At 39.6% G+C, this 21,031-nt stretch overlaps 1 protein-coding gene across 1 annotated transcript in view; it reads right to left on the reverse strand.

Annotated features, from left to right (window-relative positions):
• The window catches only part of ntrk3a (neurotrophic tyrosine kinase, receptor, type 3a), a 378,671-nt gene that overhangs the window by 40,981 nt on the left and 316,659 nt on the right, over window positions 1-21,031 (reverse strand). Inside the window, exon 12 of the mRNA XM_036567968.1 lies at window positions 7,409-7,539. Within this exon, the coding sequence (XP_036423861.1) occupies window positions 7,409-7,539 (131 nt within the window). The remainder of the gene's footprint in view (window positions 1-7,408; window positions 7,540-21,031) is intronic.

Genomic DNA, 21,031 nt, shown 5'->3' on the forward strand with positions numbered 1-21,031 from the left:
TGGTCACTATGTGCTGCCTTTGAAATTATGTTAGTAAATATAAAACCAAATAGGAAAGGATCCATCTGCCCCTCCATCTGTCCACCTGCATGTAGGTCTGCCTTGGCATTTGACCAATGGTTTTATACACAATTCAATCATTGCGATGTAAACAAAGGTTTCTTACAGATGTCTTTACAATGATGGTGATAGGAACCATTTGTCATAATGTCTACAACACAAATATAGACATTTACTATCCTAAACCACCAGTGAACCTGAGTTAGCTTTTATATGTAATGATAATGATGGTAAAGTAGATAGATAGATAGATAGATAGATAGATAGATTTAAGTTATTACATACTTCCTTTTACTGCTGGGAAAAAAAAAAAAAAACTTCTAAAAAACTGCTGTTCCAGTCTGATTACTAATGTAATTACATTTGTGTTATTACTCTTGTGTAATTACAAGAAAGAACAGGTTGTTACAACTATTAAGATACATGAGGCAAAACTGAAACTGATACATGTGTAATTACATAAGGTGTACTTCTGTAATCCATCTGTAGCAGTGACTAAATCATTAGTAGTTACATTGTCGTTGCATGCGTTGTTCACATGTAACTACATAGTTATTAGACACTTAATATAACGTTAGACCCAAAATCTTCTCAAAACTATCATAACACAGTGTCATATTCATCAGGCAGTGAATTCATTACCGTTTCATGTAGTAACTTTCTGTGAGGAAGCTTTTAGAGGTGGATGTCTGGTTCCTATCACCACAATTCTGAAGCCAGCTAGGAAGCACTATTATCCAGAGACACCACTGTAATGATGCTGACAACCCCCAACTAGCCTATTTCATTGTAGCTACCATAACCAAAAGCATAAAAATTCATTTTAAACAAAACATATGATTGCTGACCTCACATTTCAATGCCTAACTGACAGCACAACAGCCAGTATTGTCCAACTAACACGTTTCTATCTTCTACAGCACTAGCAGATGTCTGTGGTGAGTTGAACAAATCATACTGTTTGTAGTATTGAACACAGTAAGACACATGTGACCAAGGAGAAGCCAACTGTCCAATGATATGGTCACTGTTCACCCAACTTGGATGTAAACACTCTCAAATTAAAGCCGAACGTGTGTTTCTTTAATTTGAACTCCAATATGCTGTGCCTGCTGAAATAACAATAACTTTGCTGATGCTTTATGAACCTGACTTTACATTTCCAGTGGCAGAATGAGGCAGGTAAACATTGCCATCTGCTTGGTGATGACAAAAAGATTTATTTATTGGTTTAAGGTGGAAATAAAAGGACCAGGACACAAAAACCCCAAAACCCAGCTCCTTTGGGTTCTTCTATTATAAGAACGAAGGACAGAGAACCAGAAATCTGGACTTGACTTTGTAAATGAGATGGCCTAGCCTATCCATCCTCCTCTCCATGGCTACACCCAGGACATGGACAATCCATGTTAGGAATCTTGTTTTCTGACCACATTGCACTTCTTAGGTTTCTACAAGGACATACACATGCTGTCAATTACTGTGATAGACCTCTCCCCACCCTCACCCCCTCAGCCCCCCCCCCGAAAACACCCAACAATTTAAATAGTAAATAGATTCAACACAATCCCAATCCATTTGATTAACCCGCAGGCTACGAACGTCTATAGGCAGGCAATGATAGGACATAACTGCATAAACAGGGTGTCGGGTGGGCAGGCTGTTTAGCGCTGGGCTCTTTCTGTCTCTCTAAATTGCATTCCAGGTGCAGGCTTTGATAGACTCACCGGCAGGAATTGCATTCCACTTTAAAGGCAATGCCCCCCGTCTGTGTGTCTTAGCGAACAGCCTGTAATGTGTAAGACCTACACTGAGCGGAATAGTGATTGAAACAGCTCTTTTCAGTAGTTGGGCTGTGTTTTTATTTCTTCTTTTTTGTGCAGTTATGGAGGGAATTCGTGATAAACGTGCCGAATGACTAGCAACCATTCATGCAGAGCTCACACTGTGCTTAATAGAGTCTTTCTAAAGTTGGTGTTACAAACACTTAGCCGTTATAATGGAGCATACGAAGCAAAATCCATACATTTAAGAGGTTTCCAGGCTTTGAGTTAGTTTGCCTTTTGTAATGTAACGTCGCCGGTGAAACACGCTGATGAACGCTGAGCGGAAATGTGGTAATAGTTAACTAGTTAACTCCCCTTTTCTTTAGCATGAAGCATGAAGCGTGTATATTTATGCTACCTTTCAAAAGCTTGAAATCACTCGTCATGGTAATAATAGGTGTCCAATAAAAACTTACACAGTATAGATTGAAATTTTACAATAAAAAGTTACATTTTTAGAAACAACAAGGAAAAAAACTAATGTTAATAAATAATAAACTAACTAGAAAAAAAAAAAAAAAGATTGTGAACAAACATTAAGTTGGCTTGGCAAAGCTGTTGCTATGGTATCCCAGGTGGTTTCTAAGGTGTTGCTAGGCCATCGCTATGGTGTCCCAGGTGGTTGTTAAGGTGTTGCTAGGCCATTACTACTGTCTCCCAAGTGGTTGCTAAGGTATTGCAAGGCCATTACAGTTATCCAAGGTGGTTGCTAAAGTGTTGCTGGGCCATTATAATCTTATTCCAGGTGGTTGCTAATATACATATATATATATATATAGCAGTTGGTCCAAGTGCACTGCTTCTGAACAGGCTCTACAATCATGCAAAGTTTTGTGGCTCTAGCTTGAAAACTGTGACCTGTGAAAACAGTTTGTAAAGCCACCTCTATTATCTAAAAGAGAGCTCCACCCCCAATTCTTCTTTGCTTACACACACCCAGGAAATGGAGGAGATGCTTTGCGATGCACCACAAAGTCTAAAGTCAAAAGTTTGGAAATACTTTGGATTCGGCAAAATTTCAGCAGAAAATTGCAACGAAAGCACTGCTGTGTGCAGAAGTTCCATAAAGTACCCTGGCAGCACCACACCTTGCTGCACACTTAGAGAGATGGCACAGTGTAATGCTCACCGAAACCTGCAGCTTCAGCTAAAGACGCAACGGGTAAAGCTAGCATTAGCAGATTCATTCAGAGTTCACTATCAATTCATTCTAGCTCTGTATTGATGCTGAAGCAAATCGTATCGGCTCAGTAATGAATACCTATTGATTACCAGTAATGAGTACCTTTGATACCTATCGAATCATTACCTGTTTAACTGTATTGTTTTTGTATCGTGTTGTAAACTGCGTATCAAAATGCGTATCAAATTGTCTGAAAGGGAGAGATTCACACCCCTAGAGTAGAGTCAGCATGTGCAAACTTTATTATCTCATCATACGTTCAATTGTTGATTGTACAAATCTGAAAAATTTCATTGCCATTTATTTGGCTTTCACTGGAATGGCGTTCTCTTTGGAATTCACTGTCTTTCATTTTTGTCCATTTCACACAAACTAATTGCTTAAAAACAACAAAGTTCATTTACTTAATGTTGATATTTTTAAGTTTGTAACTCAAACAACCTCACTGGTTGATTTTTTTAAGTGTAGGTTGTTAATAATTTGAGCATCTACAGATAAACTACTGGTGGCTATTCATATAAAGTAAGTACCCAGCATTCTTTCTAGATTGAAAATCTACATTATTATCCTTCTGGCATTCAAAGTATGTATATGTGGTTAATTCGTTAATAAGTTGTCGATGTTCTGTTTGCATAGCCTATAATTAAGTGCAATCTAATCTTTTCTATTGTGTACATTCTTTACTAACCTTAGATTACAGTGATTGTACAAAGGGTATGATTAAATAAATGGTAGAACTAAAAACTCGGTAAATGAAAGAGAACTAAGTGATAATTTGCACAATATTGTCAAAACATTGCCAATCACAGTCCCACGTTTTGACAGTTTTCTTTTCAGACTATTGTTAGGTTTGAATGGTGGCATAAGTACAAGCGAGGAAAATGGTTGTGGCCTTTGAAAGGACCAAGGTAGAACGTTTATCAGATGTTCTTTCAAATGCTGAGATCTAAACAGTGAAGTTAGTGCAAACCAACAAAGAAAACATACGGAGCCTTGCTGGTGACCCCTAGAACTAAAAATAATGCGTGGCCATGACTTAGTAAGGCATGGGAATGAGATAATTAAGTCATGGCCATGACTTAGTAAGACATAGGAGTGAGATCCTAACGCATGGACACGACTTAGTAAGGTGTAGGAATGACATAATTAGGTCTTGATCACAGCTTAATAAGGGATGATCTCGTTCCCATGCTTTACCAAGTTGTGGCCACGACTTAATTCTCATTCCCACATCTTACAAGTCAGTAGAATCTTGTTTCCACATGTTAATATGGCATGGCCACCCATTTATACGGGATTATTTGTATTAAATACATTGAGAAACTAAGTGTCCCCAGACTTTCGACAGACAGTGCACACAATGCAAACAGTGGAGACACAGTCAGCATCTCCGCTAGAAAACCAATCTGAAAAGACATTATTCCACAGATAACTGTGGACCTTCAAGCTCAGATGCCGTATGTGTGTACGAGCATGTGCGCGTTTTCTCAAGGAAGCTTTAGAGGCTCCACCGGACTGCTAAGCAGTCGTCTGTGGCTGTAAGGTGAAACCAATTTCGCGGCCTTAAGGCGTTCAGAGGAAGCGATCGTTCACGTGGCTTTCAGATAATAAAGCACAGTCGCAGCACTTCCTCCACAAACCCGCCTCACCTCAGCTTCAGCCACATCTAACAATTAAACCACAAGGCTCCACACAGTTAAACGGCCCGCTAAGTAATTTCTCACTGGAAAAAAGTAGGAGTCACAAAGTCTTCTCCCGCGGTAGGCCTTGACATTTTTCAATGAGGGAAAATAAAACCTCCTCTTGATTGGTTGTCTGGAAGTGAATAGCTCATAGACGGACTGTTTCTCTCTCAGAAACTCGTGTGTTTGCTGACCTTGGAGGATAGTTCCGTAGATGAACCATGTTAAGGTATTAGTCAGGCTTTAGTCTGCTTATGACTCATTCGCTTCTGTCTGCCACCAGAAAACCAACCCAGGGATACGACAATGCTATCAGTACCTCTACCCAGGGGGTAGTTTTGGTCTCAGAAGTATGTGAGGGGGAAAATTGTGAAGTTTTCTTTGGGGACTATTTTGCCTCACAATGCCCTACAACGTACTCCTCTATCATAAATGGATTTAAAAACTGCACTATTATTGGAAAATCTTCTCAAAACTATCATAAAACAGCGTCTCAGTCATCAGTCAGTGAATTCATAACCATTTCATGTAGTAACTTTCTGAGGGAGCTTTTAGAGGTGGACATCAGGTTCCTATCACCACCACTGTGAACAGTTCTGACTCAGTAAGTTTCTCTAGAACGGAACGTTTCACACCAAACCACTCTGAACGACTTCACATCTTAACCACTTATGTATCTAGAAATTTTGAAAACAACTGGTTGAATTCCTCTTTAGTTTACATTAACAATTATGAATGTTTGCTGCTTTCTCTTGTAAAAGTTACTATTTTGAAGATTTTTTAGGACAACAACAATATATGTTATATATTTGTACATACATTTACACTCAATCATTCACGTCCCTCAAAGGATACTTTGTCACAGTAGAACCAATTTTGGTTTCGTAAAGAATCTCTCGACAGTTCTTTAAATAATGATTTTAGCAAATGATATGAATGAGGGTGAAGAATATTTTTTAAGTTTAAAAACTGCCACATAACGTCTCTTTTCTACTTTTTCTACTGGATAGTTTTGAAATTTCAAACATATTTTTTTGCTTTTTCATTTTCTGTATTATCTTTCCGTCAGTGATGCTGCATGTCTTCTCATAACGTTACTTCTAATGTAACCAAGAAAATTGGTGTAGCATATCTATGGAAATTAATTGTAGCATAACCTTGGAAATGGGTGTAGTTTAGCTGTAGTTTGACCATCGATGAAAATGAATGCGGCATAAAAATGGAAATAGTTGTATGAGTGTAGCATAACCATGGAAATGGAGTGTAGAGTAACCATGCATGGAAACCATGAAGAAGGGATGTAGCAAATCTCTGAAAATAGACTGTAGTATAAAAATCAAAATAGGTGTAGCATAACCATGTACATGTGTGTAGACGTGGGTATAGGCTGTAGTGTATCTATGGGAACAGAGTGTAGCATAGTTGTTGAAATGAATGTATAGTTACTATGGGCTGTAATGTAAGTATGGGAACAAGGTGTAGCGGTACCCTGAAACAAAGTGCGTCATAACCATGGAAATGGGATGTAGCATAACTCTGAAAATAGGATGTAGTGTAAAAAAATCAAAATAGGTGTAGCGTAACCATGTAAATAGGGTGTAGTGTAACTATGAGAAGAGGATGTAGCGGAAGCATGGAAATGCATATAATCATGACAATGGGGTGTGGTGTAACTATGGAAACGGTGTAGCGTAACCATGGAAATCAATATAGAGAAACCATGAAAATGGGGTGTAGTGTAACTATGGAATCAGTGTAGCGTAACCATGGAAATTAATGTAGACTAACCATGAAAATAGGGTGTAGTGTAGTGTAACTATGGAAACGGTGTAGCGTAACCATGGAAATTAATGTACAGTAACCATGAAAATGGGGTGTAGTGTAACAATGTAAACAATGTAGCGTAACCATAGAAATGAATGTAGAGTAACCATGAAAATGAGATGTAGTGTAACCATGGAAATTAAAGTAGAGTAACCATGAAATAGGGTGTAGTGTAGTGTAACTATGGGAACAGTGTAGCGTAACCAAGGAAATTAATGTAGAGTAACCATGAAAATGAGGTGTAGTGTAACTACAGGAACAGTATAGTGTCACTGTGGAAATTAATGTAGAGTAATCTTGAAAATGGGGTATAGTGTAACTATGGAAACAGGGTGTAGTGTAACAACTATCCCACTGATCCACATATCAGAGCTGTACTTCTACTTTCGATGGATTTTTAATCAATCCACCCATGATATAATTCTACCACCCGGATTATGGTAGTTACCATAGGCAGTAACAGGCAGTAAGAATAGACTTTATTCACTTTGGAAATTATAAATACAACAGAAGCTTTGAAAAGACCCCTCATCCCTACTGGAAACCACACATATACCCCTCTACCTCTTACCCACGACAAACGCCATCAATCGCTACTATCGATCCTTCCACTGCACAAAGTAGGTCCTTCTTTCTGTCATTGATCCAAACCAGCATATCACCCTCGGCTTCAGCCAACTGTATCCGAGACCCCCTCAGTGAGACGCTGGGGGGGATCGGGTTAATATAACGGAGGAGGAGATCGGTAAGGAGCCGTGACCTCTACAGTGGGGCTCGTGTAACTGGAGGCGGAGGTGACCCCGTTCTAATGGAGACATCATCATCTCTCTTACCTTGACAGCCACCAGCATCTTGTCCTTGGTGGGGCTGAGGTTATAACACTCTGCCAGGAACACTTTCCCAAAGGCCCCTTCGCCGAGCTCCCGCTTCAGCACGATGTCCCTTCTCTTTATGTGCTGCACGTCTGGAGAGAGAGAGAGAGAGAGAGAGAGAGAGAGAGAGGGAGAGAGAGAGAGAGAGAGAGAGAGAGAGAGAGAGAGAGAGAGAGAGAGAAGGCTCAGTGAACTGTGTGGCAGTCTTGAGAGAAGGTGATAGTGCGAAGTGGATGCTGGTGAGTTGGGATTTGTAAGCGCCAAATCCTGTCACTCAGAATGATAATGTGGCTCAAAGGGAATCATCATTCTCCAGGAATTTCCGCACGACATTCCAAACGTGACACTTCCCAGCCATCCCCTGTGCGCAGCAGCAGCTTCGACCTTCAGAAACCCAGACTGTCTCTGCTACAAACCAGTCCCTGACCGCTATAACTGATATCCCTTCTCGGAATATATATCCCTTAAAAATAAAGGCACCAAGGAGGTTCTTTGGAGGAACCACTTTTCGAGTCTCCAAGCAGTGGATGGCTCTGTCCCATGTTTGCAAATGAGATGTGGGATATGAAGAACCTTACTAGAGTTTCATGTAATCCTCTAAAATCCTATAACAAATCGTCGCCGTCCAAAGAAGATGTATATCTGAAACAGTAACTTTACAGTAGAGGCAAAAACGTGCTTTACTTTCTATGTAATTTAATGCAAAGATGTTTTATTGAAAGTGATTTTGGAGCATTTCTATTGGTCCATTCATCATGAAATTCTCACACAATGTAAACAACAGCAGGCATGTTCAAAATAAGTCGAAAAATAAAAATCGATAAAAATGGAGGCGCACGCTTTCTTTGGACAGCGATGAAATAAAGTACCAGTTTGTACCAGCAGAGTTCAAACTGTGTGTAGCTTGGTGGAAAACCTGACTATGAGGTGACCTATCTATTCTATGTTTACATGTATATATTGTCAGAGTATATTTTTGTGAGGTTTACAGCTGTAGTTTATCGCAAGCATTACTAGGCAGGAGTCACTGAACTTCACATCTGTATCAATATAAAAGATCTTAACACTTAGAAGCTGAGTAGAAGACCGAGCTCTGGTGTAATAGCCCACCTTTCTCTGTTAATGAACTAAAATACACAGTGGGGTCAAAAAGTCTAGGACAACACTGAATATTTGGGATTCTTGCCATTTAACATTGAATAAACAACAGAACATTTAAAAAAAATATATTTTGAATAAAATAAAGAAGAAGTGTTCAAAATTCGGCACTATTATTATATTAATATATGTATTAATCTCTTCCACTGTGGATTTTACCTACTGATCAGAGGCTTTAGAATTTAATGATCCAAGTAAAAATCCTATAAAACAAGTCAATGCCAGCTTGAGTGCATGTTGTCTTTAAAGCAAAAGGTGGGAATATAAAACCCTGAAAAAAAGAAATTCTGAAATTCATCTTAACATTTCAAAGATTCTACTGTTCTAATTGTTATGCTGATAATATAATTTGTAAAAAAAATCTTTCTATTAATGAGGAATAACAGAAGTGGTCTCAGAGTTTAAATGACAAAAATCCCAGATTTTCAGTGCGGTCCCAGAAAGGCATGCTCACTTCTCACTTTCAGGACACAGCATAGAAATACAGTGTAGAAGTATAAACACATTTCAGACAGAAATTTTTCCATTCCATTTTTTTAAGCTATGCTACATTGTTTAGTCCATGTTTATAGATAACAGTGAATCATACAGTTTCAGAAACCATATAATCAAGTCTAGTAGGGATACTGAACACCTCCACACAGTTTTAGGTGAGTATCTGATGATTTGCACTCAAAACAAGTGTTGGATTTACTCCAAGTGGTTCCACACAACTGTGTTCCGGAGTTTTTTAGATACTTGATTGGGTAATATGTACAAATTAAAGTAGAAAAAGAACAAAGTGGTAACACTTTCTATGAATGTCGCATTTGTAAGCATCTATAAACACATTTATAACATGTTATAATGCCTTCATAAGGCATTAAAAATGTGGTTATAAATACTTATAAAAAAGAATTACACTGAATTACACTTTATAGCCATGCTTATTATACATTATGAATTGTTAATATAATGCATTATAATTAGTGTTGATAACATGTTATACTGTCAGTAACAAAGAAGTCAGTCCCAGCTTGGAGAGCGTAAAGTAAAGACAAATACCAAGCTAACGGTGGTGAACATTACCTTTCCCACATTGGGTAAAACACTGATGGCAGCTCTAGTTTAAACTCTGACATTTGAAGCCTGTAATGTGCTTTATTGTGAATGTTTTAGTGTTTCAGTAAATCCTTCAGTAAATACTTCAACTTGAAGCCTCACTCTGAACACTGGAGGAGGCTTTAGTACAGTACGCTTCACTTTACTTAGAGCGGACAAATACGACTTATGAGCGCTTATAATTTGTTATGATCAGTACTTATAACGTATTATGTAAACAATTCATAATGCATAATAGACATGGCTATAACGTATAATGCATTTTTATAAATATTTATGGCTATGTTTATAATGTCTTATGAATGCATTATAACATGTTATGAATGTGTTTACAGATGCTTACAAAGGTGACATTCATAGAAAGTGTTACCAACAAAGTTAGGTTTAAGTTAGATCGAAATAGTTTTAAGTTATTAATGTGTTTCTGAGCTGTTATAGAGTTACACTCAACAGTTACAACAGCCTATAACAATGCACCAATAGGCAGTTAACTGAGGAATATAAGGAAAAATGCATACACAATGTAAGGAAGGTCGGGGGAAAGATGACAAGAAGAGTAAAATATGTAAAACAATATGCAAATAGGTGAAGCCAATGGAAAAGATATTGACACACATTAATCAAACATACACTTGTAAAGTAAATCTGACAACTCAATTTCATTGAAAGATCACAACTAACAGTTTCACTGACTTACATGCTTTTATTAAGCAATATCAACGAGAGAAAACTGATTAAAACCAACAACGGTTTCATTGTTTCGAGCGTAGACCTGCAGTTAGCATGATGCTAACTGGTGCGGTACAAACTTCCATTTCTTAGCTAAATTAGCCTCGTAACTCCAGTAAAAACCAAAGAAGCAAACCTCAGACACGGAACGTGTCTTGGTTGATTGACTACATCCAGGGTACGAGGGGAAAAAGTAGATTCATGTCGCCATAATATCACTATGTTTATTCTGCATCCTCCTCAGGTCACTCCTTCCATAAAAAAGGAACAATAACAGAACAGATTTTATTTGTTTTCATTAATTTCTGAGGATGTGAACTTCACCCCTCTCTCTGCATGCAAAGCACAGCAAATGGCTGTTTCCTGCGAGACCAATAAACAGGAAATTAGAGGCTTCTGCTCGTAAACATGAACAAAAAACGAGGCATAATAACCCGGACGTCGGAGCGGGGGCCTGCGAGAGTGGCTAAGTGGTTGTCTTGGATACGTTACGGCGCTGATGCGGAGATGTACACACTCGTGTTGGGCTGAAGTGTTCCAATCTTTTCGTTTCCTGCGCCGTCTGATGACTCTCTGTCTGGCTGGTGAAAAGCCACTCGGGGATTTTCACACTTCACATTAAGGTTAGGAGCACTCCGGGGACTTTTCTCTCTCTCTCTCTCTCTCTCTCTCTCTCTTTTTTTTAGATAACTCCAGGGAGAAAAAATAGAGTACACGCTTCACACTACTGACATCAATCTAAAACTGAGCTCCAAAGATCAAAATGAAGACAGAAACGAAGACAGGGAGGTTTCTCAATACCAGATTACATTTTCTTTAGACTCAGATTTCCATCTCTCAGAATTTCTTTTATTGATATTCACAGACTCAGTGAAGTCAGACTGAACAGAACGCTGTTTAAATGTTTGTAGATAATAATATCAGCTCTGTAGAGGAAGTTTAAGATAAGCTGCTCTGCAGGGGTGCCATTATTATCCAACACGATTTCTCTGGAAATAGTGCTCTGTCTATCTCTGTCTGTCTGTCTGTCCATCTATTTATCTGTCCATCTGCCTGACTGCCTGTCCATCTATGTGACTATCCATCTGTTTGTCTGTCTGCCTGTCTGTCTGTCTATTTATCTGTCCATATGCCTCACTGCCTGTCCATCTATCTGACTATCCATCTGTCTGTTTATCTATGTATCTGTCTGTCTGTTCATGTATCAGTCTGTCTTCATCTCTCTGCCTGTCTGTCTGTCTCTTTTATCTGTTTATGTCTGTCTGTCTGTCAGTCTGTCCATCTATTTTATATTTCTCCATCTGTCTGCTTATCTATCAATCTGTCTGTCTATCCATCTATCTGACTATCCATCTGTCTGCCTGTCTGTTTGTCTATCTATATATCTGTCTGTTCATGTATCAGTCTGTCTTCAGTCTGTCTGCTTATCTATCTATCTATCTATCTATCTATCTATCTATCTATCTATCTATCTATCTATCTATCCGTTTGCCTGTCTGTTGGTCCATCTGTCTGTCTGTTTTTACATTTCTCCATCTGTCTGCTTATCTATCTATAAATCTGTCTGTCTATCTGCCTGTCTATCTATCTCTCTATGTATCAGTGTCTCTGTCTGTCTATCTCTTTGTCTATCTCTTTGTCTATCTATCTATCTATTTTTACATTTCTCCATCTGTCTGTTTATCTATCTATAAATCTGTCTGTCTGTCTATCAATCTATCTATCTGACTTTCCATCTATCCATTTGCCCGTCTGTCTGTCTGTCTGTCTGTCTGTCTGTTTTTCCATTTCTCCATTTCTCCATCTGTCTGCTTATCTAAAACCGCCAAAACCAGGGCAAAAGCCGAGACTGTACACACAACAAACACAAGCGTGGAACAGACTGCATGTTTAGAATCTCCACCTGTTTGAGCTGCGAGTCAGAAACAATTCATTTGAGTCACATCAGGCTTCTGTTATGAGTACTAAGGGTCACTACAGACACAGGTCAGTGTGGGATTGAGACCAAAGAACTGGCCCACGTCCACGTCATTACTGGTGCTTTGAAGAGGGAAAGGTTATGAATGAGCGCACGGAGCGGCGGCTGTCACGGTAAAATGAAACAGGCGAACTCCATGCCAGCCTTCAGCCGACATTAGACAGAGCCAGCAGCCCGGCGTCCCCCAAATCTGATCACTACTTTATGAGTCTGCCTGATCAAATGAGCTCAAACTAGTGGGCACTCGGCGGTGGCAAACGCTGGCCAGCTGAAAGCTGTGGCCAGCCCTTAATCTCCGCACCACCGTCCACCTGTTTCCACACACATACGCCGCACCGCTGGGAGTGCATAGGCAACATATGGCCGACCGTGGCAACATCTGCTATTTACTCAAAACACAACGGGGGGTTTGGACGGACCCCCGTCCAACATCAACACTAACCATCCAGAGCAGGGAACACTCTTTCACACTACACTCTTAAGAGATGGGAGGAGATGGTTCTTCAAGGGTTCTTTAGTAAAGTAACCATGAGTTCTCTGCATGGTGAATTTGTTCTTGATATTGATGGAGATGTGGTTCTATATACGACATGTTTGAAAATGGTTCAATATAGCACCAAAAAGGACCCTTCTATTGTAACAAGCTTGGCATCATAACAATAGAAGAACCTTTTTTAAAAAGGTTCCATTTCAAGAACCATTTCGTCATGCAAAGAACCACCTAATCATGCAAAGGCTTCTTTGAGTGTTCATGGTTTATATAGAACCATTTTCTTTACTAAATAACCCTTGAAGAACCATCATTGTGTGGATCAGACACAGCAGTGCTGCTGGAGTTTTTAAACACCTCAGTGTCGCTGCTGGACTGAGAATAGTCCACCAACCAAAAATATCCAGCCAACAGCGTCCTGTGACCACTGATGAAGGGCTAGAGGATGACCAACACAAACTGTGCAGCAGCAGATGAGCTATCGTCTCTGACTGTACATCTACAAGGTGGACTGACAAGGTAGGAGAGTCTGATAGAGTGGACAGTGAGTGGACACAGTGTTTAAAAACTCCAGCAGCACTGACTGTCTGATCCACTTGTACCAGCACAACACACACTAACACACCACCACCACATCAGTGTTACTGCAGTGCTGGGAATGATCTACCACCCAAATAGTGCCTGCCCTGTGAGGGTCCATGGGGGTCCTGACCACTGAAGAACAGGGTAAAAGGGGGCTAACAAAGTATCAGAGAAACAGATGGACTACAGTCTGTAACTGTAGAACTACAAAGTGCACCTATATAGTAAGTGGAGCTGATAAAATGGACAGTGAGCGTAGAAACAAGGAGGTGGTCATAATGTTATGCCTGATCGGTGTATATCCCCCAATTCAGCCTACTGCAGTTTAGCTCCGCCCATTTATGCCAAAGTTACAAGGAGTGTTTCAGCTCTGAGGGCTTTTTGAATGAGGCACAATACAGCACAGCCAATCAGAACAGACCTCATTTTCACACAAAACATTCTGGGGTTCATGAACTCGTCTGCACATCAAATTCTCTGTTTCTATATCTGGTTCTGTATCTTTGTGAAGATCCAGCGCAGAAATCCAGTTCAAACACTTCCTGAATCTGTAGAGTCGCCCTTTCCATTCCATCTTATCTCGAGATCATACGAGACTCACATCTGGAGTTATGAGCCTATGAAGAGGGGCTGAGATACACGTCATCTGCCTCTCACCGTGTGGAACTGGTGGATTGGTGTGTCCATCTACATTCTGTGTGAAACTGACCAACAGACACTTAGGAAATCACTAAGGACTGACCATCACGCCGGAAACCCTTCATTCTTCATTCAGTCCACATCGGAGACTCATGTGAAACGGCCTGCAGAGAGTTTACAGCTGCTGAAGCTGCTGCAGCGGTTTTGGAAAGTAGTGATGAAGATAACGGAGCATTTAGATATGAAACATATGAGGATCATGTTATATGAAGAGCCTTTAGAGGAGAGTTTAAGAAGATCCAGAAAATGGCCAGTTAAAGGCAGTTATGAAATAGTTCTAACTATGCACCACACTAACTGGTGGGATACAAGCTTGGTAGCCTCATTGGTTAAAGCTGGAACTAAATAAACAAAATATGTTCTGCTGATTCTCCACATGTGAGGTAAGGGGGAGAAAACTGGGTTCAGTTGAGGATTTTCCTCCAGACTATCGCATTAAGCAGACGAGGCCGGGCTCCTCTGTCGGTGTATCAGCTGGCACAGCAGTGCGGTTACTTCATCTGGGGTTTCTAATCAGCTCGAACATATTAGCCACATTTCGGCTGCAGAGCGCAGGAACACGCTGGGCGATGTGGCAGCCGTCCAGCCCTGACGTTAACACGCGTTGTCTCTCTAAACTGAGAGCGCGAGCGGCGGAGCCTCGGGCTGCTCCAGACCGGGTTTTACTGGAGATTAAGACCGAGACGCGAATACACATGCATTATTTCCAAAACTAATTAAACTGCCTTTATTTAATCAGGACAAGTCAGACAGACAGAGAGAAATAAGAGTGGATGCGAGAGAGAAAAAGACAAACAAAAAAAACAGGAGAAAGGGAGGAACAGAGAAAAAGAGGAGGAAGAAGGGAAGAAATAGAAAAAAGGGAGGGAGAGAGAGAGAGAGAGAGAGAGAGAGAGAAAGATTTAATAAAGAATATGGTCTCCTCCCTTTTCCAGGTTGTTACCTTCTTAAATATACTTTTTACATTTATTTATTTATTTATTTATGTACAATCTTTTTATGCCACTGTGCCTAAATATTACTATATATAATCTACAGTAAAAGTGCAATCCTTCTCATAATTTCCAGTAATGATAATAATAATAATAATAATAATAATAATAATAATAATAATAATAATAATAACAATGATGACTTTTCTGTGTATAGTATATGTGTGTGTCTCTATGCATGTATTATTTGTGCATTTTATCTTTTTTATCACTTTTAATATACATTTTTTTATCTCATCACTTTGTCAACAGTTATTAATTGCATTTCATGCCAATAAAGCTCTTTAAGTTGAAAATGAATTGAGAGAGAGGGAGAGAGAGAAAGAGAGAGAGAGAGAAAGAGAGAGAGAGACGGGGAGACAGGGGGTAGAGAGAGACAGGGTGACAGAGAGACAGAGAGAGAGAGAGAGAGAGAGAGAGAGAGAGAGAGAGAGATAGAAAGAGAGAGAGAGAGATAGAGAGAGAGAGAGACAGACAGACAGAGAGAGAGAGAGAGAGAGAGAGGGAGACAGAGAGACAGAGAGACTTCATCACAGAGAGAGAGACATCACGCACCACAGCCCAGTTCACCCATCTCACCATCACACACCACAGCCCAGTTCACCATCTCACCATCACACACCACAGCCCAGTTCACCCTCTCACCATCACACACCACAGCCCAGTTCACCATCTCACCATCACACACCACAGCCCAGTTCACCCTCTCACCATCACACATATATCCCCCAATTCAGCCCAGTTCACCCTCTCACCATCACACACCACAGCCCAGTTCACCCTCTTATCAGCTCAGTTAGAACTTATATCCCATCATTTAAGGAGAAAATGACTAAAACTGAAGATCTGTTACGGGTGTGTTTAGGAGAGACACCAGAATGTGCTGAACTATCAGCTAAATATGTTTACAGCTGCCACAAACGCAGAGAACAGAGTGACACAGCGCCTTAAACTGATCCCATGTAATGTATCATTTATTTATTTGATGTTGTGTGTATTTTACAATGTGTATGTTTATGTATGTATATGTGTGTATGTACATATGAATATTTTATTATTTTAGTCTTTCTTTTATACATTATTTCCTTCTTCACCATTATCTTCATATTCTACTAGGATATTTTAATTGCTTTGGCAACAATTGTTCATTACAATTCATGCCAATAAAGTTATTTGAATTGAACTGAATTGAATTGAGAGAGAGAGAGAGAGAGAGAGAGAGAGAGAGAGAGAGAGAGAGAGAGAGAGAGACGGGGAGACAGGGGGTAGAGAGAGAGACAGAGACAGACAGAGAAAGAAAGAGAGACGGGGAGACAGGGGTAGAGAGAGAGAGAGAGATAGAGAGAGAGACGGGGAGACAGGGGTAGAGAGAGAGAGAGAGAGAGAGAGAGAGAGAGAGAGAGAGAGAGAGTGAGAGAGAGAGAGAGAGAGAGAGAGAGAGAGAGAGAGAGACACTGTTTGTTGTGTCAGTCAGCTGTGCTGCTGTCAGTGAGCTCTGAAACAATGAGTGAGTCACTGCTGTGGATCTGAATGTTAAAACTCAGTAAACAAAACAACAAATACCTGAAGAGGAGCTGAAGAGGAAAGTGTGACCACATCAGACAGGACGGAGTGGATCATGGAGATCAAATGTTTGGACTCACTTATCATATTGATCATTTAAATAATAATAATAATAATAATAATAATAATAATAATCAGGGAGCACCAGCTGAATCAGGATGAGGATGTAGAGGAGCAGCAGTGCTGAGTAAAGAGGAGAGTAATGAGGCTGAAAAAAGGGTCAGAGGTCATTATTGTTTATATTATATATATATATATATATATATATATTATTTTATAAAAATTATAACTTACACAGTGCATATTTCAACACTATAAACTAGACGCTACATATTCCAAGACATAATTTTTAATTTTTAAGTCTATTTTTATGAACGAGACGTTACGTGACTAATAATATCTTGTACGTATCAATTTTATAGTAGTTTCTTGTGAACCTGTGTCAAGATTTGATCACGATTTGAAGTACGAGGCGAACTTCATTCTGGGTGTTAATGTTATTAGAAATTCATTTTAGAAATTTGTTTTATTAGAATTCTACTCTGGATGTTAATTTTATTAGAATGAATTTTATTATAACATTCATTCTGGAAAATATACATTCATTCCTTCATGTGGTATATTATTATTGTTTTATTCATTCAGGATAGTAATTTTTTAGAACATCATTTTTGACTTTGATTTAATTAGAATTTCATTCTGGATATTAAATGTATAAAATGTTTATTTTGAACATTCAATTTCCTTCTAGATATTATTTTTTTAAAAACAATTCTGGATGTTAATTGTATTAGAGTCTTGATGTTTTCTGGCACAATCTACATCTCCATTCATCATTCTAGACTTTCTAAAATCTATTTATTTATTTATTATATATTTATTTATATACACGTTAGAATCATTTTGCATGTTTATCTTTAACATATTTGATTTTTAATGATGTTTGTAAATGAATGATTGTTATGATGTTAAAATGACTGATTCAGAAAGTTTACTTGGTGCTGGTCTGTATGAGAGACAAGGCTTTATTACTAACATCATTAGACCCAAAGCAGGGAGTGAGTGAGGCAGCAGGAGTGGAGAGGGAACAGCAGTGGGCAGATCTTCATACAGAGAGGGAATTGTTAGCTTTGTTAAAATGGTGAGTGAGAGCTGCTCACCATGAGGCCGGCACGGCGACAGGAGAGCGCTGGTGTTCGTTCAGCACCGCAGATTATTCTGACTCAGAGTGGAAGCAGCATTCAGCTCAAAACCCATCAGCTCACATCTGACTGGTTAGCATGAAGCCATTTTGGACGAGTTCAGCGAGTCTGCTGCTGTGTTTAGTGATGCTAATGTACTTTAGCACATGTTTATAGGTAACAGTGTGTCATACAGCATCAGAAACCACATAATCGAGAGACACTGAACAACCCCAGTGCTTAGAAACACCACGTCTCTACTCACTGGCCACTTTATTAGAAACACCCACCTTGTGCTTCAACTAACTGGCCAGTTTATTAGAAACACCTACCTTGTTCTTCCACTAACTGGCCACTTTATTAGAAAACCCTACCTTGTGCTTCCACCAATTAGAAACACCTACCTTGTGCTTCCACTTACTGGCCACTTTATTAGAAACACCCACCTTGTCATTCAACTAGCTGGCCACTTTATTAGAAACCCCTACCTTGTGCTTCCACCAGTTAGAAACACCTACCTTGTGCTTCAACTAACTGGCCACTTTATTAGAAACACCTACCCAGTGCTTCACTAACTGGCCACTTTATTAGAAACTTTATTATCAAGTGGTCCACCATCCAAGAGCAGGTCTGTGGTCAGAAATGGACCACCGATGAAAGTCCAGAGGATGACTAACACAAACTGTGAATCAGATGAGATTCTCTAACTGTAGCTGTGCTTGTAATGTGCAGTGCAGAATGATCAATAGAGCTGATCTGAGGTCAGTTTGTATCTTTACTCTTTCAATGATCACATGTCAGAACCTGATCCTAAACCGCTACGTCAGTGTCCACACAGACACGGTTAGATGCCTCTCGTGTTTCTGAGATACGGTAAGAGATGATTTTAGAGCTGCACTGAGCTCCGGTTTCACCACCGTCCGTGTTTGTGTGGTTTAGTCTGAGTTTGTGGAGATTTAGAGGAATAGTAAATCCACCCGGACTCAGAGTGGAGAGAGAACTGCGGGATTAAAGCTGCAGTTTTCAGGGAACAGATTGACCTCCAGAGCTGAACGCTGAGCAGAAGGACTGCACTGAAACCGAGAGGCTTTAAAAGGTCAGGAGTGTGAAGAGCAAGTCTAATTTCAATGATAGACAGACAGACAGACAGACAGACAGATAGATAGATAGATAGAGAGACACTGATACATAGAGAGATAGACAGACAGACAGACATACAGACATATGGATGGATAGATAGATAGATAGATAGATAGATAGATAGATAGATAGATAGATAGATAGATAGATAGATAGACAGAGACACTCATACATAGAGAGATAGATAGAGAGACAGACAGACAGACAGACAGACAGACAGATAGATAGATAGATAGATAGATAGATAGATAGACAGACAGACAGACAGACAGACAGACAGACAGACAGAGAGACACTGATACATAGAGAGATAGACAGACAGACATACAGACATATGGATGGATGGATGGATGGATGGATGGATGGATAGTCAGAAAGACAGACAGACAGAGACACTGACACATAGAGAGATAGATAGATAGAGAGACAGACAGATAGGTAGATAGATAGATAGATAGATAGATAGATAGACAGATAGATAGATAGTCAGAAAAAAAAGACAGACAGAGACACTGATACATAGAGAGATAGATAGATAGAGAGAGAGACAGACAGACAGACAGAAACACAGATTATTATTATGGTGACGAACATTTCCTTAAAAATAAATGAAATACAAAAAAAATAGCAAGAATTTTGATAATAATAATAAATAATAATAATAATAAAATAATAATAACCACAGTGGTTGTCATTACTAGTGTTGATGGTAATTATTATTATTATTATTAGCTTACTATTTTATTTGCAACACTTACACTATTAATAATAGCTGTGTTTTGTTCTTGCATATGCGTCTCTCTGTGTGCTCATTTGTATGCGGAAGCTCGGGTCTCCTAAGTCCACTGTTGTCTCATAGCGCTGCTGTTCAAATGCAGTTACAAAGCCTGTGTCAGTGACTCTGTAAGGAAGAGAAGAACAGCTGAAGCCACGCCTCGCAACATAATGAATACATTACTGCAGAAAGCTCCGAGGCCCGAGGTCAACCGCTCTAAACTAGCTCCATTCATACACAAAACCATTAGCACTTCAGAGTGCGGCGACGGCCCTGCCTGCTCCAGCCTCCGCGCTCCCAGCAGGTAATTGCAATTTAATACATCCTGTTGGAGGGAAGGGCAGGACTGATGAATAAAACCTATACTGTCAACACCTAAAGCCACGCGACGTCTCCATCCTCAGCGACCCGCCGTATTCTTTTACGGCTTTATTGGGCTGATGAACCAGAGTACAATGGCCGACTTCTAATGAAGGAACGCAGCTTCGCACATTACTGCAGATATCAGGGTAAAAACCAGCAGAGGAGGAAGAGCAGAGCGGACGAAGGTTACACACAGCCAGGCACTGACCGTTACGCCATTAGGTTGCAATTAGTAATTTTAATGAGTTGGGAGGTACACATTTGCATATATATAGCTATATTAGGCATCTACAGGGCAGAGCTTCTGAGGAACAGGCACAGTTATTTATGTCCAGTGCTCGGATATATCTTAGAAACTTCTTTCAAAATGTTTACGTGAAAGAAAGTAACACTTGCAGCATCATCCTTTTAAATGCAAATCAACTAACTAACTAACTAAATAAATAAATAAATAAAACCTGCGTTTAGCAGGTTGAAGATTCTCCACAAGGGGGAGCTTTTCGCACTTTAGCGTCTTTTGTGCACTTTACTGAAAGGAAAGAAACTGGCACGAACCCACACCAGAAGGATCTTGTGAATACATGCATTTTTGTACAGACTTTTTTCACGTATATGACATAAAAGGGCTGAAATACATTGTATGAATGTACACAAACTGTGCAACATATCTGTCCATTAGAGTACAGACCACAGCAGAGACTGGGACTCGAGTTAGTGACACAATTGCACTTGATTTTTAGGTTGACTCAGACATTAAAGACTCGTGGAATCTCAGGCTGGGAATAAATGAACAAAAGCAATAAGAATGTTCAGCCTTAATGCAGTTAATCAGT

The sequence above is a fragment of the Colossoma macropomum genome, unplaced genomic scaffold, assembly GCF_904425465.1.
Source record: "Colossoma macropomum unplaced genomic scaffold, Colossoma_macropomum, whole genome shotgun sequence".
NCBI classification, from domain to species: domain Eukaryota; kingdom Metazoa; phylum Chordata; class Actinopteri; order Characiformes; family Serrasalmidae; genus Colossoma; species Colossoma macropomum.